Below are 23,958 nucleotides of genomic sequence, written 5' to 3'. Positions count from 1 at the left end.
TTGTAGCAAATTCTATGATCATGCATTTTGTTCTCCACGTTGACATTGCACCTTCGTGTGAACAGTGACACCTACAAACACAAAGCAACCACCGAACCACCACTCACTCATGCTACACTGGAATTAAAACAAACGTCTCACAATTTAATGAAACAGTTCAAAAGGGGGGAAAAAAAGGACAGAAATGCATTCAGAAGCATCCCAGGAGTCTGGTCATGCTGACACATGTACAAGTTCAAAGCAGGAGGTAGGGGAAACTATCCAAGCTGTATCTAGATGAATTACCATTCTTGTAAATATTGTTCAAGGCGTAATCCAATTGTATACAAATGGCAGCCACGCTAGCAGAAGTGAAAAGTGACTGACAGATCTTTTAGCGCAGGGACTGACGGCACACAGCAAGCTGTTGTTTTCTCATGCTGTCAGCTGGTTCTTTACGTCAGTAAAAATTGGTGTAAATGGAGTATTTTCAATCATGATCAATTAATCAAATTTCACAAAAAGCGGACGAGTCACACTGTTCACTTATGTGATGCATCTTTAAGTTTAAACACATTAATTCACCATCAGTCAGCTTCGCTGCTCTGTTGTATTCAGAACATTAATCTGTAATCGATACCATAAAGACTGTTTGAATAGAGATAGTTTGTTTACATACAGAACGACAGACCCACTCATTCATCCATCATGGCCCTCGTAGCTGAGATACAATGCCACTAGCCAATGTTTATCTACCACAACAGCCCTGATTATAACCTTCATAAAGGCAGAATGTAATGCGGGGCTGTTGCTTTATTTCGTTTTAGGTGTACCTATTAAACTGGAAAGTGGGGACAAACTCAGTGGTGGAGCTGAAAGAGAAAGAAGATTCAAATTTCGTGGGATTGTTTAACACTTTCCTTGCATGTCACATCACCAATCTTCCTTGAGAGACACTAAAACTGCTTAGTCTGAGTCAATTTTATAGCTGACTGATCACATACCGTAGCATCTCTCCTTTCATCCTGTGATGGGCTTATCTGTGTTTGTTTCCACACGGCATCTTCCCCCACACGTCTCTGTATGACCAATCACAGGAGAATAATACAAGCGCAAACCTGCACCCCTTACCACCAGTGCAGCTCTTAAGACCACTGCTGTACTCCCCAGAGGTCCATCACAATCATGCCCATCTCTTAATCTCTCTCTGTTTGATGCTAAATCAGTCAATATGTTTTCCCCTCAGGTGCTGCTCACTGTTTAACTTGCTTTTGTAATTAAGGAAATATTCAACAAACACCAGCTTCTGGGTGCTGCGCTCACAGCTGCAGTGCAGTCATTCTTTACAAAAAAAGCATTAAACAGCACATTTATTCATTTAAAGAGAGATGAGAAGTGATGCGCGTGAACAGTAAACAAACAAGTGCAGCTGCAAAAAAAAAAACACACACAAAAAAAATAGATAAATAAATAAAGTTGATGCATGGGCTTTTGTAGCTAATTTAGTATTAGCATATTCAACAAAACATTCAACAGCCCGTGCTGTTTCGCACCATTTTACAAAGTAAGATTAAAGTTTCATGTTTATTCATTTAAAGAGCACAAATTGGGCTGATTCTTATTAGCACAAACTATGATATGCTTCCTTGTTGACTACAGACTTAAAGCGGAAAAGTATTTCATCTCCCCACTGTAAGTCTCATACAAACAGGCCTTCTCTGCACCCTGAAGAACATCATCACAATTTATCGGAGGAAGACTGCGCCTCCACCGCTACTTTACAGTAACATTACACAACGAACAAAAACAAGGTAAACAATATTTCTTGTTTAAGCTTAAAACCACCCAACACATTCATAAATACCACTTCATGCCCGCGGCATAAATTCTATGCCAATGGTTTGACGGGTTAATTCGTTTTGTGATTATTTATTTATTTTTTTAAATAACAAGCCCTAAGGTCGGCCATGAAGTTTTGTGATTATCATCTGTCCTGTTAACAACATGCCCTCACCGCTGGGCACAGCCATTAAGATTCAGTCTTTACTCAAAGACACTAATTTACTACTGCCATAAGCTCCTTTTACGACAGTGTAGTGTCAGTGTAATTTAAATATCAAAACAATGCCTGACTGTGATTTCACTTTGGAGGGCAAAATCATTCGCTTCAGAGTGACAATTAATTCTCATTCTACAAGACTGACTCTTCGCAAGAATTTAATTATCAAACATACATTTACAGCATGACTTGTTCTAGATTAAGGTAATAGGAGACAGCCACACATCTGACACTCTATGGTGCTACATGTCAACAAAGTATGGAAGTTATCTTATGATTAAGTGATGTAACTTATCAATGATTTTATGGTGGTCAGCCTGCAGAGGTGTCACATGTACGCGGTCAAGTCCATTTTTTGCTTCTATAATCAAAAATCTGTGATTGATCTCAAGGTTTAACAATCTGTAGAACATAAAAGAGTCTTAATCCTAAACTCTCCGTTGAGATGTATACTAGGTAATCTCATAATGGGAAACTAGTCGGTCACCCATGCAGCATGAAAAACAACAAAAGAGACACAAGTCAGAGAGGACACAGCAGATAACGTACAGTATGAAAGACACTGCTACAACAGTGCACAGTACACTGTATACATATGGAGGACATGGTGAGCCTTTTGTTTATTAGTTGATCATATTTTTTTTGAATACATAGCTAGGTGGGCTTCTGAGCTTCACTAATAAGTGTTGCACCTGAAAACAGGAAAACAAAAAAACAGAACTGATGACACCTTAAAATGAATAAACCAACACCTATGACACAAAACTAGGGCTGCAAATAACAAATCTTTTCTTTGTCACTGAATCTGCTGATTATTTCCTCAATTAATTCAATTTCTTTTTTCTCTAAAATGTCACAAAACAATGGAAAATGCCTGTTGCAAATTTCCCAGAACCCAAGGTGACATATTCAAAATGCTTGTTTTGCCAAACCAACAGTGTAAAAACGAGGACATTCAGTTTACACTCAAATATGAGAAAGGAAAGCAAAACAATTGTACAGTTTAGATGCTGAAACCGGTGTGAATTAATCAATTATCACAATAGCTGCAGAATGACTTCCTTTCTAATTTCCTCGACCGACTTATCGATTATTTAATTATCATCTCAGAAAACAAGCAAGTATCGCAAGTCCTTCAAACGTGTCGACGCTGTGGGAACAGTCGCCTTTCTGCATCATCCTGCGGAGCACCTTGGCGCTGAACAGGCCTTTAACAGGAAGAAGCTAGCAAGCAATTCACACAGCATGAATTCAGACGTGATGTAATGAAAATTTATCTTACTTTACAACCCAAAAACTGTTCCCCCGTGCAATTCTATAACACGTCAGAGTGACGAATGGAGCATGCAGCATATTTGGGTTTGCTCATCTTTGACTGAAGCAGGTTTCCTGGCTATGCAGCGAGCGGCAGCGCTAATCTTCACAACCTCTTCACACTTCTTCAGCTTGTGTCAACAGCACTGTGAGTCAGTTAGCCATTCATATGCTGCTACAGATGGTCTCATCCCTCTTCTTCAGCTCAGCTGCTGACATGATTCATGGGGCTCTGTGTCTTGATTTAGGGTCTCTTTCATATTTCTTCTCGCCCACAGCAGAGAAGAATTTCTCTAAGACACCCCGAAGCAATGACCCTGGTGTGCCTGGCCTGTCTGCCTGCCTGAGGTGAAAAAAAAGGAAATCTGCGGGGCAAAACTGGACACAACACAGCCGGCATACATGTGCTGTATATAATATGCACGTTAGCTGTTGCAAGCTTGTACGAGTGAAGACAAACAAGTCGAAGTCTTTCTGCCTTTTTCCACAAACACAAAATGCACTATATAAATCAACACCAAAATTATGAGTCAGGATTAAGTGGACAACCAAAATTGTGCAAATAAGCACTCAATTCTTGTTACGGTCAAGGTCTCAGCCAACTCATTAACAGACAAGAAAACAGACCACTCTAGCCTTCACTTTCCTGCTGCTGCTATTACTCTGCTGTTATATCCACTCCCAAAGTCAATGGAATAACTAACGTCACTACAAATTAAACCAACAGTCACCAGTGATTGTTTCCCCACTCAATCTCAGTTTGGTGAATTTGTATAATAATAACCTTGCATGTTTCACTTCTATCTAGAGTTAAAATTTCCCTCCAATTTAGCCACTGCGGGCTTTAGATTGCCCTGTCAGAAAGGACTATAACGAAAGACTGCGCACCACTTCCTTATCGCTACCAGTAAATTACTTCGGGATCAGATACAGGCTGCCAACTCGCAGAAACTCCACTCACCAGACACAGAGAAAGGAACAGAGAAGGAGATAGGAAAGAGAGAGAGAGCGGGAGAGAGAGAAGAGGAAAAGTGTCAAGACATGACAGGAGGAGGAGAGTAGCCCCGCGGAGACTGATAGTTTCAGCTGCTCTCAAAGGTCATCTGATGTTATCTAAAGATCATCCTCAGTCACCAACACTCGCCTTTCTACACTCTGTTCAACAGCTGGAGTCAAGCACCTGTCAATCAAAACTTTCATAACCTGCGGCTACAACAAAGTGTCAGTGTAATCAATCCATCCATCCATTATCTATACAGTTTGTAGATAATGGTGGTTTGGTGGGCTGATATTGTGCGCGAGGCGGGGTGCATCCCGGACAGGTCGCCAGTCAATCACAGGGCTGACACAGAGACAGACAACCATTAACGCTCCCATGCACACCTACAGGCAATTTAGATTTACCAATTAAGCTAATCTGCATGTCTTTGGGTTGTGGGAGGAAGCCGGAGTACCCGGTGAGAGCCCATGCAAGCCCGAGGAGAAACTCCAGTCAGCCAGCTGGCTCAAACCCAGAACCCTTCTTGCTGTGAGGCGACAGTGCTAAACACTGCACAACGCGCCGCCCTCAATGCCATCAATCTGACAGACAATTCTCACTCAAGTAAAATGAAATGATAATGAAAGGATGAAGAGCAAACATAACGTGTGGAATTTGTGAAAGATATCCTTTGCCATTTCTGTTTCATTGACTTTAAAAAAAAAAAAAAAAAATACAGCAAAAATGTGTGGTTTTGTCGCATTAACTGAATTTGATAAATAAGAAAAGTAAACAGGAAAATTTAACAATCAATCTGTAACTTGTCCCTCGTCATAATTAAGCAGGAGAATGACCACTGGGAAGCCAGAACGCGAGGCACTCAATCATTTCTTCTGTTACTGGATTAGGAAGATTAGTGCCTTTATCTATTTGAAGCACTTTTTAATCTAAAAATGTGTTATCGGTCATAAAACGTAGAGCTGCAACAATTACTTTCATTATCAACTAATCTAACAATCATTTTCTTAATTAATGTATTAAGCATTTGGTGAAAAATGTCAGCAATGTCCGACATCAGCTGACAGAGTCTATTGGGACGTCTGCTGTTTTGGTCCCAAACCCAAATATTTAATTAAGTGTCAGAGAAGACCAAATAAACCAAAAAGGGACATAGAGGAGAGAGAAAAGGGTTAAGGGTAAAGATACTGATGCGTTCTTCTGCTAAATCTTTTCATTTAGGTCAATGCACTTCTGTGTGAGTTGGGCACCATGGAAACAATCATTGCCCCATATTAAAATTGTCCCATATTTTTTTTTTTATTTGAAAAATTACTTTTAAAATTACTTAAATGTGACTACAAGGTGTACATGATAATATTTTTTAAAAATGGTCTAACATCCTGAAAACCAACTCCAATGAAAAGATCCATTTTTAAGGCGGGTTTGGCCAAATATCAAACCTGCTTCCTTGGTTGTTATAAGTACATCTGGTGGATGTTGTAAGTGGGGCGACCTACTGAATATGAGCTGGAAATTATTTCTTGGTTACATTTCACATTAAAGCTAAATCAATTAGTAAATCAAAAAAGCAGCAACACTTCTGTTACTGAAATCAGTTCATCATTTAAATAATCTTTAAAGCAAAACAGTCAAAAATTCTGTGGTTGTAGCTTCTAAAATGCGCTGCTTTTCTGGGTCTTATGTCAGTGTCGGCTGATCATATTTGGGCTGACATTTTAATAAAACAATCAATTAAACGCAAATACAATAAGCAAATTAATTGATGATGAAAATAATTGGCTGCTTTCGACACCAATTTCACATCCAGAGTCACTCTGGACTGTTTGTTTGAAGCAGTGAGCATCTTACTTGAAACCGACTCTTATTTCTTTAAGTATGTCACATCATAAATTAATAAAAAATGAGGTCTGCTGGTGCTGCAACAACCTAATTCCCCATGGAGATGAATCAAAATACATAAATACTTGAAAACATGTTTACATTTCAGACACTAAAAACAAATCTGTGTACACATGTTGAGTCATTTCCAGTATCCTATCTAAACATCATTCACCTTTCTTTTTCATTTTTCTAAAATTATTTTTTACTACTTTTTCCATTCCTGTGAAGCACACTGCGACTTTGACTGTGTGGAAAGTGCTATACTAAATTAACTTTACTTGCTCACTCAAATTTGGTGAAATTAAGAGAGAGGAAATGGCCAAAAGGGAAGCAGAAAAAAAAAAAAAACTATTGTGATAGATAGTATTAGTGAGTAGATGATGTGTTCATTTACCTTCACGTATCCCATTAGTACTAACAGCGGATGGTTCTCAAAAGTTACAAAGTGATTTGTCTTGTGGTAACCACCGCCTTATCAGCTGACTCATCCTGGTTGCTCAGGTGATATAAAATCATGGAGTCACTTTAGTAGCCTGCAGTATCAAGGTTTGATTAAGCTTGTGGCGAGTCATCGGGATGCGGGCGGCGGTCCTTCACACGTGTCGAGGGACAATAGCATTGTGGTGCAGACGTGCCTAGACTCCTCTCAGCAGCATTGTGGGGAGCAGCTCCAGCGTGGTGGAACCGAGCAGATGGTGAACGTATGCGGCGCTCATGCATGTCATCATCACCTTCATTAGCTGAAGGTGACATATGACATCATCTGGCCCGCGTGCATTATGGGGGCCAGAAAGAGTTGTTTGCTTCTTTTTCTTCTTTTTATTGCAGCATGGTTCAAGGTTGTTGATGGGAGGTATTGTGAGTAATCATGATCCCCCCCCACACACACACACACACCCCCGCCTGCCAGCGTCTCTCACACACACACACACACACACCTTCCGCCGGCTACTCCTCCTCAAGCTTCCATTCCCACCTCCTCCCAGCATTAAGGTAAATAAGGGCTTCCAGCGGAGAGCCAATGAGCACGGGCCACTGAGCAGAGATGCATGTTTGTGTTGCCTTCCTCCCAGGACCCTGCTCGTTTATCTTGGCTGTCAGGTAAAGGGCAGACTCAGAGAAGGTGAAACTTTTTTTTTTTTTTTTTTTTAATAAGGCCAGCTTGGTTTCCATAGAAACTGCAGGACAACATTACAGGGACAATGATAAGAGAGCAAATTCTGGTCTCAGGGCATCCCGCAGTGTGCCACATTGTTGTTGGAGACATTTGTGTTTACGTCAGACAAATGAAAGAGCTATTTAGATTAATTCTCAGGGAGCCTCCAGACTCAGACCTTTTACTGAGGGAGGGGAGATTAATGAGAGCATATTCACACCTAGCTTTCAGCTTAGGTCAGGAGCTAAAAGGTAGGTTTCCACTTATAAAGAGGTGCCGAGTCTTCTGCGGGTGCAAACTCCTTGATGAAGACAGAGAAGACCTCCAATGGCTGTCATGCATTTTTTGATAAGGAAATGACACTGCAGAATTTAATGTTTTAAGATGAAGATAAGGGGCAAATTCTCTGGCTGTGTCCTTTTGTTTTCTTTTTTGTTAAGTTATAAATAATAGATCACTGAACAACATTAAGATTGCCTCCTAAAACTGTCAATATTCCAAATGCGAGCTACCTCTGCATTCCGAATATTCTCCTGGCTAAAAGTGCATAAGAAGAAACAAATTGCACAGGTAATGAATACTTAATGACTACTACATTTGTCACTTTGTGGCAGTAAATGGGAAGCATGTTTAGTTAACAAATGAGTGGAAAATCAAAGGAACAGAAGGTACCACACACATTGTCAAAAGCCTGCAGCCGTGAGATAAACCGAGACAATGATACAAAGATACGAGAGTCTTTGTTTCCAGCCACACTCCTGCGAGAGAGAAATTAAGTCTCTTCTGGAGCAGAACTCAACATGGATATGGTCCACATGTAGTCATAAAGTCGATATGAAATAAGGCATCCTTGATAAGACAGCACGCAACTCTAATTCATGTGCAGACATGCTTGGAGCTACTACGGCAAAGAGTAGAATTCAACATTATGTACTGAGCTTTTATTCTGCATTCATTCCAACATTATGATTGTCTCAGTAACAGAGAAAAATACTCAGGGGAATGCACTACCAACTCTCCATCTACAAATCAAAACAAGAAAATAAATTGTAGAAGCTGTATTGAAGGTGTCCATTACTGAAATTGCTCTATTAGTCTATTGTTTACGGGTCTACAGTGCAAAACTATTCCTGCTAAGAACTGTGAGGAACATCTTTTGTTGTCAAAACAATATTGCTGTGTCCTTGTGATTTAATCACGAGGCAGGACTTTTTTGCCAGCGCCTCCAATTCTTTAAGCCTTTTATGATGAAACAAATGGATCCAGCTCACACCGAGGGTTTTCTCACCAAAGATGTGCTACCTCTGCTCCCTCTTTATGAGCATTAACTTCACATTTCTTCCAAGTCTTTGTTCCCCGTTTTTTCAGCGGCCTCTGATTTATATCTGAGGTGAAGAGGAAGAGTGCTCCACGGGGACCGAGTGTGTGTGCTCGACGGTGGATGGAGGCAGGCTGATATCACACACAAGGGTGAGGGTGTGTGCTCTGACAGCTCATCAGTGGACAATAAGGCCTTGGCTGTTAATGTCCTGCTACCTGGCACACTGCAGGGTCACAATCTGCTCCAGATGCTGGAGGCAGGCGTCCAACTCATGGCGGTGGAGGGGGAGGAAAAAAAAATAAAAATCTGTGCTCGAGAAGCAAAAGGGAGTGGACTCACTGAAAAATGAATGGGACTAGATAGACACACACATACAAGCACCACCTGCAAACAGCCAACTCTGAATTTACTGTCTCTTCTGCACAGTGGTCTCACTGCCAGTTACTGTAGCAACATTGGGGATAATATCTGAGCACAGATAAATGAAATCTCTCTTTTCCACAGAGCTAGATTGAAAATTTATCTGTTCAGAGCAATCATGCATAATTCTAGAAAGGGAGGGGATGGGGGGGGGGTAAAGTAGACAGAGACATGTGTGCGCGCACACACACACACACACACACACACGCACACACATCTATATAAGCATACAAGTGGGACTTATGAACTCAATTTAGTCAGCCAGACAGAGTTCTTGATTCTGTCACTTGGGATAATCGTCAGGATGTGGTACTCTGACCGAGCCCCCGCGTCTAAACCCAGGCAGGATATAAGGTCATGTTGGAGTGGAACTCTAGCCATGCAGCACCCAGACCTCAAGTGCTCCAGTGGTTTTGTGGTTATCTGCAGTAGCCAGCTGTCGCAATACAGAGGAGCTCTTCAAGAACGTCCCCTCTCCTCTTCCTCTGTCTCTCATCTTTCCCTCCTCTCTCTTTCAATCAAAACTGTCCAATCAGACCACCCATCTCTGTCCTTCTATCTTTTGTCTAATTTTAGGTTGTGTGAATTCGTGAGTTATTGCTTGCTACTAGTTTTTAGTGTTGGTCCCAAAAGATTTAGATGTAAAATGAGTCACAACAAAACTATTACAGCTGGTGTTAAGAGCCTTAGGACAAGACACTAAATTACCCAGTTGGTTTCCAGGCAGGAAAAGAGAAATACCTCGGCTATATTTGTGTTCAACTTTATGAACTGTTGGTAGCCTTTGAGGTATAAGGGATTCTATACCACATTTGTACCAAGTTGTGTTTTCGTGCGATGGAGGGAAACAACTCTCTTACTTTCTCGCATGAGAGTGACTAAGAGGACAGCTATGCATAATATATTTGACAGTGCATGTTTAAAAGGTTATTCCTTTCCGTTCAAAATTAGGTCAGTTCATCACTGCAAACGAATGCAGGAGGTGGCGGTGAGACTTGATGTTCTGCAGTGTGTCTGTTTATCACTTAAATTTTGTTTTCTGTCTGTCACTGTCAAGGAAAAACATGGATAAGAACCACCACTCCACGGCATGCATCATCAAAACTGATGCAGGGAAGCAGTGGAGTGATCAGCAATCTGGCATTTTTCTGGTGGAGTGCAACCCAAAGTGCAGAGCTCCACCTGCTGGTCAAAAGGGAGGAATGAAGGCACTAATGTAGGGCTGAAGCACAACCCTTTGGATTTATGACTATAATGACTACAGTCATTTTACTGGACAGGACGTCACAGCTTTCCCAGCAGTTTATTAATGGGCGAAGAGTGGGCATTAATATGTGCACTGAACAAAGCTGCGATATTATGTTTATTTAAGGCAGTATATAGAGAGTTATCTACTGCGTATGCATGAAATGGAAGTTTCACATAAAGTAATTATTCTTAACTCTTGTGTTGTGGTGAAACTGGCTTTACTTCCTTGTTGTTCGGGGTCCCACAGGCCCCGCTGCTGTATATGTAAATATAATAGTAACTGCAAAAACAACCAATTTTTTACATTTAGCATTTTTCTTTTATCTGATCTTATTAAAATCCACTATATTGAACATTTTTGAAGTACCATCTCCTTCATTTGCCAGAAAATGGGCTTGCACATTCAGTGAAGCCGACAAATTACAGAAATAACCATTAAGTACTAATTTATGTCTCTAAATAAGGATGTCCATGTTTATATGTTATATAGGCTATGCATCAACAATTATATTATTGATTGGACCCCAAAGACGTGTAATTCTCTGCTAGACCTCGTATGAGCAAAAGGTTACACAACTGCAATAATAGAAATTCAGATAAACTTCTGTGGCGTCTGGTAAGTTCAAAATCATGTTTATTAAAGTGCTAAAAAAGTACGAAAAGTCATGAAATATCTGAATAAACAATGTTATGTATGTTTTTTGAGCCATCAAAGACGGGCAGAGTCTCAGGACCCCGAACAGGACATTCTGGCTAATATACATCTAATATTTCTGTGGTTCCCAACCTGAGGGTCAGGAGCCCTAAGTGGGGTTAAAAAGTAAATCTAAGAGGTTGTGAATTGATTCACAGCATAGGAAAGAATAAAAATATATTTCTGCAGCATGAGTATGTTTTCAAATAAGACTTTGCTTAAATATTTGCTTTTTTCTTGTTAATTATCAGATAATGTTCTTTAACTTTGCTTGGTATACAATTATCCTTGATTTTAATTGTCTTAACATATACGTGCTGTTGACTTGGTATGTGCGTGTAATTTGGATTATATGTTTCGTCTCGTTTTTTTTATTGCTGTTCTGTCACTGTGTAGATGTTTTACTGTGACCTGCCAGGCTACTGTAAATGAAAACTAGCCTTAGGCTAATTCTGGTACAGCGCATCAAATGGTACCATATATGTTTAATTTATAGGTTAAAAAAAAAATGTTGGCTAAATGAAATGTAAAATCTGTGATGGGGACCACAAAGGGTCGTTGTATCATTTTAAGGGGTCACAAGCAGAAAAAGTTGAAGAGCAGAGCTATATTTTATTATTCAACACATGCTGTCCCTTAATGGGAACACTATGTGGGTTTTGCTGTGAGACTCAGACAACCCTCAAATGAGGAAGTATGTTCCCTGAGCAGGCTGGGATAACCTAAGCTCTTGATGCTTCTTCAGTGGATTCCTATTAGCAGAGCTTAAAAGCTGTCATTTCAGTTAAGCCAAGGCAAATCACCTGAGCTTCACATCTAGCAGGGGGATGGAAAATTAGACAAATTACGAAATGGGCAAATGGCGAAACAGGCATGTGTGGAATAGAAAAGAACAAAACAGAATAACGTAGATATTAATAAAGCAGCATAGAGCTATATTTACAGAAGTGATCCTTTCCTCTGCTAACTGGACACACTGAGGAAAGGCCTGCACGATGGCTCAGGGCTCTTATTACCATGTGATTAACCTCTTAAGGATTAACCGGGCAGTGAAGAAACACAGGAAAGGTCAAAGGTCAGCGCTCAGACAGCCACCCCAGAATGAAGGGTGGCCTATTACGCGGAAGGCATCTTGTCAATACATACTGGAGCACTCATTCTGCAGTAGTCATGCCTCTGTGTTAAATTCCAGCAGCATGCAAGGTCAGTTGCCTTATTATCGTAAAAATGAAAAAAACTGTTGTACTCAATTAGAAAAAGCCTCTTTGAAAATATAACCACGCCGCCAAACACCTGGTGTGTGTTGGCAACCGTGAGACAGACTGCAGGTGGGGATGAATTAAAGCGAGTCTACACCGGAGGAGGTAATCATGAATAAAACATCACACTCTTGGACTTGTTGAGGCTGTGGCTTTTTAGCACTGCTATAACTCCTGGTTGTTGTCACCCATTGGCAGGGAAAATGGGAAAGGGTTATATTTTTAATATAAAAACACATTACAAAATAGATTGCACATGTTCACATATGTTAAAGATCAGGAAGAAGGATCCCTTGATTTATGCAATTTTGTCTTTGTCAGTCTGTTGCTCCAATAGAGAGACAAAGAGGAAATGAAGCCTGTCTGTGTGTGTGTGTGTGTGTGTGTGTGTGTGTGTGTGTGTGTGTGTGTGTGTGTGTCTGTGTGTGTGCTTAGTAGGGGCAGCTCATGGCAACCTGCCATTCCTTCAGTGTGTGTGTATCCATGACGGATGGTGAAAGCATGTGGGAATGTGTTAACCTTTCTGCCCAGAGTGTCCAACCAAAGAAGATCACATAACGTCTACAGTTTGAAGGATGTTTCGCTGTTTTAGTTTTTATCTCTTGCTGTCCAGTGACATAAATCACAGGAACTTTTTAATCAGTCTTGCAATGTGGCAAACTTAAGGGCACAACAATCGCCCCAACTTTTTTTAATACCTTACTTTGAAAAAAAATTTAATCATGGTTTTAGACATCCCATTTAAAACAGCTAAAAATCAATATTTTTAAATCAACAAGGGATCACAAGAGTACTTGTATGTGAAAGAGGCCGTTCAACATGAAATATCACACAGCTCTGCATTTCCCTTCAGCTCTACAGAGCTTTTTAGCGTCTTTAAGCCAGTTGGTTTTATGGCCTGCAACTTTGTCATTTTGGTTCCCTCTCACCGCTCTCATCTTCTTTTTAGCTGCAGCAGCAAGCCAGTTTTAGCATAAAAGCTTTAAAACCTCACTGTACACTACCTGCCAGTGAGCAACTACCTTATGAACACATTTCGCAGCTAAAGAGTCAGATATTTCCCTCAGGAGTCGGTGGTGACCAAAAACAGAGCTAAAAAGAGAGTAAGTATTGGACCCACAATTATCACATTTTAAGCTGAAGTAGTCTATTTTAAGCAGATGCTGAGCAAGCATGGAGCAACATTAGCATTCATTTGGAGTTTGTGTCCACATGATGAATGTGAGTGTTGGGTTTCTGTGGTCCAAAAACACTCAGGTTTAAAACTGGGCAAAACTTTGCTTTGCATCAGTAAATACTTGCAAATATGACTGCAAATATTATGAGGCAACAGATACTAACTTCCAATACCTAAACACATTTCTGATGGTACCAAAATAGTACTGAGGTGTGATATCAAGCTGTACCGTTGACAAACCGCACAAACATGTTAGCATAATTTGCTGTGAGCACAGTAAAACGAGCCTGACATCGCCAGACCTAATCTCAAATCAGAATTAGCCGTTATAAACAGGCACCGACTCAAATCTGGACACAACAGGGGAGACAGACGACAGATCAGAGCAACGCAGCCGTAGTCATGTAACACTAAACTTTTACCAAATTCTGTTGGAAGTACAGCAAACATATCTTTACGATCATCAAAAGCTTTAAGTGCTCTTGTTATTCTTTTAGAGAAAACACAATAAATACTATAAATAATAAAAATTGGCCCGAGCAGTTGTGTAAATAATTGTGGGCAAATAAAACATGAGTTTGCAGATCAGCCCGGTTCCCAAGCAAGTCCTCACCAGCCTGCAAATCGCTTCAGTTCAACGCTGAGACTCAATGTGGGATTATTTCTGGTAAAACTAGCTGTCACAAAAAATGACAAAACTGTTAATAAGCCATAATCAGAAAATCTAATGTCCAATCTTCTTTTCCTTTCCCAGAGTGTGTAAGCGAGGAACGAACCAGGAGACGGAGAGAGACACAAACAGAGAGAAAGAATGTGTTTACCAAATCCTGCCTGAAGCGAGACCCCATCATCTACACTCACATAGACATTGAGATGAAAGCTGCTTGTGTTCTTCCTCTATGATCTTATCTGATTGTTCTTTATCTTTTTGTTTACCAGGGACCCAGATGAGGACGTGCATTAAATCTCTCTTAAATCTCAGGCTCCTGCGTCATGGTTTTTGTGCTTGTCCCATTTCATTTTATTAAATAAGACAAAGCTCTGCTGCAACCTACTACTTCTTTAAGACCACAAAACAATCTACGCCAGCACACACAGAGCTATTATAAAAAGGCATCCACGCACATTCAAACATACAGTTTCACACACACACACACACGCACGCACACACAGCGACTGAACCAATCGTTTAAGGTCTCTGAGGCCTCGATAAGCTTCTGTAAATCAGCCACCATCCGGCAGTGAGTTTTATTCCCCCCTCTCTCAGTGGATGCTGGGTTATGACCCGTAGGCAGGAGGTTATTTATTGCTTTTGTCTCAGCTTGTGTTGACTCCCAGCCACTCATCTATGGTTGTAGGCTAATAGAAAGCAGCAAAGGGTTGTAGATCTGCAGGAAGCCTGCTAAACTGCAGGGACTCAGTCTCCTCAGAGCATCATCTCCCCTGATTCTTAATGTCTCTCAATTCCTTCTCTTTTTTTTTTGTAATGAGGGAATTAAAATGAAAAGCTGTGAGGGAACCTGAGGTGAACCAGTCCCTATCAATATGTGTTAGTGTGAATGAGGAGAAGGGGTGAGCCCACAGACCATAAACACTTCTCCCAGGCTGCTGACACAGATGATAGACAGCCTGCAGCCTGCTGGCCGTCTCTCTCCCCACCGCGAAAGAAACATCTTCATTTTGAGAGATCGCTGCCTCCTTTGTAATGCAAACTTGAGGTGTTCGGTTGGAAAATAACAAAAGATGAAACAAGTACATTGTCAAAGCCAGGAGGAAACTTAAACTCGATGCTCGAAGATGCAAAGAAGGCTGTGAAAGACAGCCCCCCCCCCTCTTCGGTTCTTTCTCACCTTCACACAGCAGCTGTGAAACAATCTGAACAAGGCTGTCATCTTTTACAATGGACCATCTAACCCAAACTGGCAACTCCAACCTCACCGTACTTTGAAATACGGGCCCACTTGCCATTTCTACGGTGCTGACAGCAGCTGACATTTAAGAGGAACAACCACAGACTGAGGATGTATGAGGAGGTCCTTGAGTGATGACAGCACGGGTAAGATCGAGAGCTGTGATGTAATGGAGACAAGGCCGCTGAGTGATACTATGAAAGAGGCCAGTTTGTCGGCTCCAGTTCACAACCATTCATATCCAAGATCTATGTCTGTGAGCACAAATGGTTAATAAAACAATTCTGCATCTGTGTCAGCCTGCTTGTGGGGGCAGTACCAATACGGGGGCAGTGTAACTTCACAGGGAGAGGCAGACAGCGATGACTTAAGAATGTTATGATATGAGGGAGTAAGACTGTGATGCAGCCTGTGTGAGAACACCAGATTTCTAAATCTATTTTGCCGTTGACGCATTAATTAAGGCGTTATTGTGAGCGTGGGGGGGGAATGCTCTGCCCCGCTTCTCACAGTTAATATACACCACCATATATTTTCGCATCAGTTTCGTCATTTGATGTCATCAGAGGGCAAATTCTGCAGCCTGTTTTTTTTAACATTTGTCAGTCCACAAGCGCAGAATTGACAGGACATCAATTTGAGACTCTCGCTAAGTTCCTATTTGCTCATATGCCCCTTGTAAAGCATTTTGCTGGATGATATTTACTCATTGGCACAGGTAGCTTGAAGGAATACTTGAAAGATATAGAGTGTGTGCTGGTCAGATTATCACTATGGTTGTACGTGGGATTTTTAATGTCTTCTGCTCTGGTCGCACTGCAAGGTTAAGATCTGATGTGAGAACAATCTCTTTCACAAAAATCTTTTACAAAGATCTTAGGTAGTACAAGATGCACATTTCTCTCTCCCTCTCTCTCTGAGCATCTTCTACCTTCAATTCAGATTTGTGGCGTGCTAAAGGTGTTACGGAAATGTTAGCAGGTCCTCTGCCAAGGCTTTTTAATCATCTGTCTGTCTGTCTCTCTCCCTGCCAGCAGGATATGGAGAGATTTTCAAAGAAATTAGAGGGCCACGTAGGTCTTGAACCAAAGAGGCAATGTTTAGTTTAATAGTAAACCAGGAGTCAGATCTCTACCACAGCAATCTGTGCTGAATGGTATGATTTCAGAGACAAGAAATCAATGAAACTTCGCACATTTAAAGATCGCTAAAGAAATGTTTTAAGACATAGAAAAGTATTCTGCTTTGAAGGATAATAATTAGTCTGATGCTGTGTTTCCACAAAAACGTTCTTAAAATGGCATCTACTCCTTATACCTTACTGAAAATTCAAGAATCTCTGAATATTCAAAAATGAGACAATGAAGATCAAACATCCAAGTGAAGTCATAATAAGACTTAAAGACAAAACACTGATTTCTGGTGTGCTCCAGTGTCTGTCCAGTGCAAGTATTTTCCTCCACTGCACATATGAAACAAAAGCAAGATCACCTCTGCTCTTTTAATTTAAGCATCATTTGGAGTGATGTGAGAAATATGTAATTATGTCTTCAGCCTGAATATTTTAATTCTGTTCATTAAAAAGGAGTTGTATTGGCTCAATACCACATTGCTCTTTTGATCACTCATTGAAAAACAAAATACACAAAGACTTAAAAGTGGAGAGGTGTGTGGTTATGTCACTCAGTGTTTGACTGCATCCGCATCTCGTCACAGAGATATTAATCAGTGGCATTTATCAGTGAAGAATATACAAATCTTCAAAAACAAACCTTTTCACAATGTCGGTTCCATTCCAGCAGGACAGCCCGTCACCAGAGGCCAGCTCACTCACGCACAGCTGATCCGCCAGGCCGCCGTAGTAAGTACGGTAGAGACGAAGACTGTTCAGAAAGTCCCTGAAAAAGCAGCCACATGCAGACATACAGATAATGAACCTGTTTGATAAAGCTGTTTACATATTAACACTAGATTTAATTAACTACAATCAGAAAATGACACTTCCTATGCACACATCTGGCCTCTTTCACCCACTTACCTTCTCCTGACAGCGAGCGAGTCCCCTGACACTCTGACAAGAGCTTTAAGAGGGATGGATTCTCTGCTGCTGCTGCTGCTGCTGCTGTGCTGGATGCTGACGGACTGTGCAGGCCTCCTGCTTGGTGGGCCACACAGTTTGTGCACCTAGTACCCAACAAGACAGACACACATTTGAGTCTAAACACTGATGGAGTAACATGCATTTTAAGACTTAGCAAATTGGTGGAACTGCACTGATGCGTGACAAATAGGCTTTCTTTTAGGTGGCTGAGTGACAGCTGTTTATACTAAGGCCATTAGTGCAGCCAAAGGTATCATGTTCCATTTTTGTATATACAGCCCATCAAACAGTAGTAACATTAGACAACCACTAGATGGAGTTGTGGTGTCTCATTCTAGACAGGAAAAAACATCCTGTGGATGAATTTATTGTTGTTTACAGCTCATGGCACTGTGGTTATGTTCCTTTAGGTATATGTGCACGTATCTCTTTTGGCCTTGTGTAATTCCCTGTCTGTCAGTTTCAGTTTCTCCGTGCCTTGGAGCTGTCCATATGGATGCATTTCTGGAGAGTTTCAGCCTGCTCTGATATTACTAACCTGCTGTGTGTGGTATGGTAGGACTTTGGTAGGACTGACTGAAATGCTTTATGTTTTATTTATCCTTATACTGGTGACAGTAGGCCCAGTTTCACCTCCCTCAGCACCACAAAGATGATCTGACCTGCGCTGAGAGCCGGGGTCCATTTTTCTGAGCGTGTCCAACAGCGTCATGAAGCAGCATGTGAACTCCCAGAAGCACTTGCTCCAAATCCTGAGGTCCGTGCATGCGTGCCGACAGGCCCTCCAGCGAGCGAACAAATTCCCTCCAGTGAGTGTCAATCTCTGCCATGCTTGCCAAACAGCCCCGCATCACGTTGAGGCAGTAACCCATGCAGGGCTTGGACTGGGTTAAGCCCTGTGGAGCAAATTACTTTGGGATCAGTGATGCTGGGTAAGACTTTCATTAATTCAGATCGATACATTCACTTCAGAGACACGCATCCATACCTGGCAGTGAGGACAGTAGTGCATCTTGAGCAGGGCCCGTCTGCACTCGCGGCTCAGCTGTAAGTGGTCTGTGGTATTGATGACCTCGATGCCGAGGTGCAGCGCCTGAAGAAGAAGCTTCCCCGCGACCCCAGAGCGAGCAATCTGATCAGCCAGGAGGTTGGGCGCCCCACCAAATGGTCTTATGTCACGGCTGGACAACCTTACACACTCAGCGTAGCCTGGTGATAGATCGCTGGGGCCTGGGTTGATAAGGTGATTGTAGACCAGCGGGAAGAGAGCGTCAAAGAAACGCTGAATCAAGTCATCAACGTTAAGCTCAGACCCCAGCAGGAAGAGACCAATGTCAGTGAAGAGTTCCCGCACAGGGCCCAGGGCCTGATCAGCCATGCTGCGGTACGACTCCTGGAGGACGGCATTAGTGTGATTCTCCGCCTGCCTCATTAGGGCCTCAAAGGTCTCTGTGGGGTGGACAGAAAGAGGGAGAGAGAGAAATAAAGAAAGACAGACAAAATATTACAGAGGGACTGCAACACATTATCATCTTAATTTAATGCCCGTGCAGCCTGTTGAGAGCCAGAGATGATACGAGAAATGAAAGCCTTAATATTCTCTGGGTGGTGACACTAAAGGCCCAAACTATTGATCTTTTTATTCCATCTATTGCTGCACTGTAACATGAACAGGCTGTATACAATACAGAGAAGAGAAGAGAAGAGAAGAGAAGAGAAGAGGCTCCAGGGGTCCCAGCAGGAGCTGAAGCTCCCGGTGTCTTTCCAGGGAGGGAGCAGAGAATGTGCAGGGAAGCAATTTGTTCTCTAATCAAAAGCTGAGCTGACAAGGAAAAAAAGGAACAGAAAGTGGTTACAACACATCAGTTGTGGAAGCTGCCTTGATATAATATGAACAGAGCTACAGTATATATAGTGTTTAAATAAACCAACCAAACCACCATGAGTGGCGTCAGAGAGAGCAGAGGAGAAGAGACAAAGACTTGTGTCATGGGAAGAGAGATATAGGAGAGGCAGAGCTTAGGAGACTGAAATGAAGGAGAAGTAAGGTCAATAGAGCGAGAGAGATAATAGGAGAGGGATGGGGATGGAGAATAGGAATTTTACAAATTAATTTCAGAGAATAAGCATCGTAATCATGTCTATCATTATCCATTTGCATACAACACACATGTTCAAGGCGCCATGGCTGTCACTATACAAGCCCACACACAACAGACTCCATGCTTAACACACATGACATGCTCACTTTCAGCCTAAAAACATACATTTGTTATCCTCAGCACATGATTTTCCACTCATGATGACTGTTATCACCATGAAAGTACACGTTAAGCAAATTCTGCTAAGCTCCACTCCTGACGGATTCTAATGCTCGGCCCGCTGCATCAGGAGGCAGAAGCATGTCATGCCGTGGCTCTTTTGTTTGTCACAGCAGTGTACCAGATGCTGTAAGCACTATTTAGCTTTGCTTACAAGCGTGTTTCTATGTGCGTGTTTGGGAGAGTGTACGGATAATGTAGCATTAAAAAGAAATAGCATTAGCGGGGGAAAATGTCCAGGTGTGCCACAGACACATTTGGGACAGAAATAAACCGCAAGTTCCTACTGAGCATGAGCAAATTCTGTTCAAAATGTTAAGTGCGGCTAATAAAGGAGATTGACATTTGGGAAATGTTTGTCTGTTAAATAAATGTTACACAAAGGTGGAGCCATGAGATGTTTAGCTGAGCGCAGTGACACCGCGGGTTGCCATGCAACCACACAGTGAGGACAAGACTAAGACGAAGCTCAGCACATGAGCCCCTGCATTCATTTTTAGTTTTTAACGGAAAAACCTACACACATGACGTGCCTCGCTCTCCAAACCATGTACCAAACGCACCCTTCCAACTTTGGCAGTCTATTTAAATCATCATATCTCATGTTAACATACCTGAGGGGAGTGATGAGATCGGAGTCTAGACGCCAAACTTTGAATATGAGTGAGTTGTCTGATTGAAATAAGGTTGAAATACTGATCCAGAGTATCGATCCTGTGCCTCCCAATTACTGCACAGTATTCATCACACAAGGCTAATAGTCAATAGACACATGAAATTATCAAGTGTGGTTCCGATTTAAAATAACCTACACCATGTTTCATGAATTACTTTATAGGTTTTTGACGATATAACAACAACATATCATAGTATTACACATTACAGTATGATTTCCCCAAAAAACATGGCATGTGCACATGATAAGCTCTACATGCTTTGCCACACATGAAGGAATGACCTCAGCACAATAGAAAATGTTTCAGTGGTGCAACCAGCTCACTTTAATCCCTTTGTCACTCTTATTTCAGTTTTTGTCTCAGCTAAAACCTGAGCCGTGGCCACTCTCACATCATGTGCTTGTCATGAGTTGTGAGGCAATAGTCAGGGTGAAGGCCTGGGGCTGCCTAGGGGGCCAAGAGTCTGAGAGGGGGGTAACCAGCGTGATGAGGGCTTAGACGGTCCAGTGCTGTAGAATACGCACCGAGGTGGAAAGATTGACCGAAAGCCCCCTGGAGGGGTCGACTGCGAGGGGGAACAGAGAGGGGTATGGCATGCCTACAGGCGCGCTGTCTGAAACAGGAAGCCTAAAACACAGAGGTACCAGGAACTGAATCGGATCACAGGTCATCTGTGATCTCGCACAGACGTGATAGGTCTAACAAGATGTGAGACTCAAAAGGTGTGTGTTTATGTGTGGATGAGAGAAGAAGCTGCACCTCCTACGCAGCAAGCACTCTGGTCAGTGAGCAGCATGGAAAACAGACAAGAGGATGTGTAAAGAATGACAAAGACAAGAGCGGCAGCTGTGAGAGTGCAGTGTGGATGATGCTTCTGTGTGACTGTGTGAGTGAAATAGGCAGACAGAAGACAGACAAAGAAATATGTGCTCATGGAGTACAGTTTGAGATTATTAGAGCCCGCGGGCGTGCGAGGCAGAGCAGGCAGAGTTATGAAGGGTCCCACAGGGATTACAGCGTGTGCTTCAGGGGGGGTGTGCCACATTAGATTGTGAAGGTAATGAATCCACCTGTCAAACCACATGATAAATATTTGTGTAGTAAACAAATTTGTCCGTGTTTTATCTCTCCGAGGACGTAAATATTGTCATCAAGTCACTTAACGATTTTCCTGTCATAGGTCCAAAACTGTAAAAACTTAAAAAAAAAAAAAAAAAAGCATGGATAATAAGATGATCAGTAATTCTGCTGTCTAAACGAGTCTGCTATATTAGAGGAACACCCACACAGAAGTCCAGGCAGCTTTATTTTTCACCAAAGGGAGAGTGTGAAGTGTCGTCTCTCACTTGGATGACTAGACTAGCGGCCAGGCTTCTGGGCAAGCCTGAGGACAGAAATAACAAGGAAGGGAAAGAAGGAAAAAGAGAAAGAGAGATGTAGCCGAGTTAGAGGGAGGAGGTGAAGACAAAAATATTCAAAACCTACCTGGCACTGAGATTTTGAAACGGGCCAAACACAGTATGTTTCTTTAAAGCTGCTGTTATCAATATTTTTACATACTAACAATGGGTGGCTGCGGTTCTCTGGCTTCCATGAATCACTGCTGCGAATTGTCGGCCGCCGCCACTTTTTTAACTAATATTAGTCGTGTTGTTGCTATAAGTCATATTCCTATTGTCGGTACTATAGTTGCCATTATTAATTTGGTTGTTATTTGTTTCTGACCCCGACAGAAAGCCTCTGAGCCTGGTTCTGTTCGAGGTTTCCTCCTGTTAAAGGGGAGTTTTTCCTGCCACTGTTGCCTAATATAATATCTGATGCTGCTCAAGTGGAGATTCTTGAATACTTAACTTTAAATTCGTGAATCGTTAGGTCTCTCTCTTAATTAAAGAGTTTGGTCTTTATGGAAAGCGTCTCGAGATAACATGAATTAGCCCTATATGACTAAAGATTGCTTGATTGATTGATCAAATAACTAGGCATATTGCTGTTATGGATCGCTCTCAACCTTGTTTTCAGGAGCAGCACGTAGCTGTTTTCAGCTAAAAAGCTCCAAAAACCCACTATAATCTAAATGCGCAGCACTAAACAGCAGATAAACAGCGACTAGCTGGTGAAGTATTTATCAGCTAAAGAGGCAGATTTTTCCCCTCAGGAAGTTGGTGGAGCGGAGTTAAAAGAAGTTGAATATTGGACTTAAATTCATCCAGTGGACACAAACGTCTCCAAATGACTCCAAAGGACTCCAAATGAATGTTAATGCAACTCTGCGCCTGCTGGATGTGTTAATAAGCAGCTGTTTGCTAACAAGTTCACCATAGCAACTTTATCAGGCAATAATGCGTGAGTGTTGTGTTTACAGTTTGTTTATGCTGCCCTTAGTCACCAAAAAAAAAAAAAAAAAAAAAACTTACACTACGTGCTCTTCATATTTCTATTATATTTCTAATTTACACAGGAACTCTTGAAGACTGCTGGTTTCCATCCTTTTAAAAACAGCACTAATGAGGATGTCACTACGTGGCCGTCCTGCCAGTGTGTGTTCTCAGTGTCAATGACCCGGCTGATAAGAGGAGAGCAGACATGTTTGTATTTCTGGCAGCGGGAGGAACAGCAAGGAGAGGCTGAGTCAGCGTGATAGAAAACACCCTCATACCTGAGTGAATCTTCCACTCTTACTGAGGGTCTGGTCTGCTTCAGTTAACTAGCAGCTGGACACATGATGGATATAACGCTTAATGTGAGGTGAAGAGTTACGCGCGTGTGTGTGTGTGTGTGTGTGTGTGTATACATGCATTAGTAGCTGTTGGCCTGCCTTAGGTATTGTGCCGTCCAATAAAATGAGTGATTACATAGCATAAAGACAAGATAAGCAGAACAATAGATTCTGTTAACGGTTAATATATTGATTTGGAAGATTAAAAGTACTTGTGTAAATGTTTGAAGTGTGAAAAGAAAGGAGTACTTCTAATATGATGTATTCCAAATTCCAGCATTCGAACAGAGGCTTCAGATTCACAGAAAATCTATATCAGCATTTTTATTTTGATCTTATGAACATTTCACTGGTTTGAATGGTATCCATTTCTGATGAATGTTGAAATTAAGGAGAGGATGTGTAACTTTCAATCCGTCTTGTGCCTCATTTAGAGTCACCATGAGAAGCCATTACAACATGCCACCCATCAACCTGCAGGGGCCGGCTGGCGTGGTAAACAAATTCTGATATATGGACAATTAATGTTTGAAAGCTCAAGCATCGCAGGCTATCATCCAGATATACTGGCTATTATATACAAATCACAAAGCCTCAGTCATTGAAATTCCTCGGTAGCTGAGCTTTTCTCCGCGTCTAAAAGGCTTTTAAATTTGATCCCATTTTCTTCCTTTCTCCCATAATTGGTGCACTTCTCATTTTATTTAATGTAGGATGATCTGGTT

The 23,958-nt window shown here is 41.7% G+C and overlaps 2 protein-coding genes across 2 annotated transcripts in view; both read right to left on the bottom strand.

Moving 5' to 3' along the window:
- Nucleotides 1-23,958, bottom strand: part of blzf1 (basic leucine zipper nuclear factor 1) — a 160,835-nt gene that overhangs the window by 58,064 nt on the left and 78,813 nt on the right. The gene's annotated exons all lie outside the window — the stretch shown is intronic.
- Nucleotides 1-23,958, bottom strand: part of gpc5a (glypican 5a) — a 118,485-nt gene that overhangs the window by 73,833 nt on the left and 20,694 nt on the right. Inside the window, exons 3-6 of the mRNA XM_070833285.1 lie at nucleotides 18,508-18,968; nucleotides 18,182-18,415; nucleotides 17,457-17,602; nucleotides 17,191-17,316 (exon numbers count right to left, since the gene is read on the bottom strand). Coding sequence (XP_070689386.1) covers nucleotides 17,191-17,316; nucleotides 17,457-17,602; nucleotides 18,182-18,415; nucleotides 18,508-18,968 — 967 coding nt within the window. The remainder of the gene's footprint in view (nucleotides 1-17,190; nucleotides 17,317-17,456; nucleotides 17,603-18,181; nucleotides 18,416-18,507; nucleotides 18,969-23,958) is intronic.

The sequence above is a fragment of the Pempheris klunzingeri genome, chromosome 1, assembly GCF_042242105.1.
Source record: "Pempheris klunzingeri isolate RE-2024b chromosome 1, fPemKlu1.hap1, whole genome shotgun sequence".
Classification (NCBI taxonomy): Eukaryota; Metazoa; Chordata; class Actinopteri; order Acropomatiformes; family Pempheridae; genus Pempheris; species Pempheris klunzingeri.
This window is presented reverse-complemented; position numbering and strand designations above follow the sequence as displayed.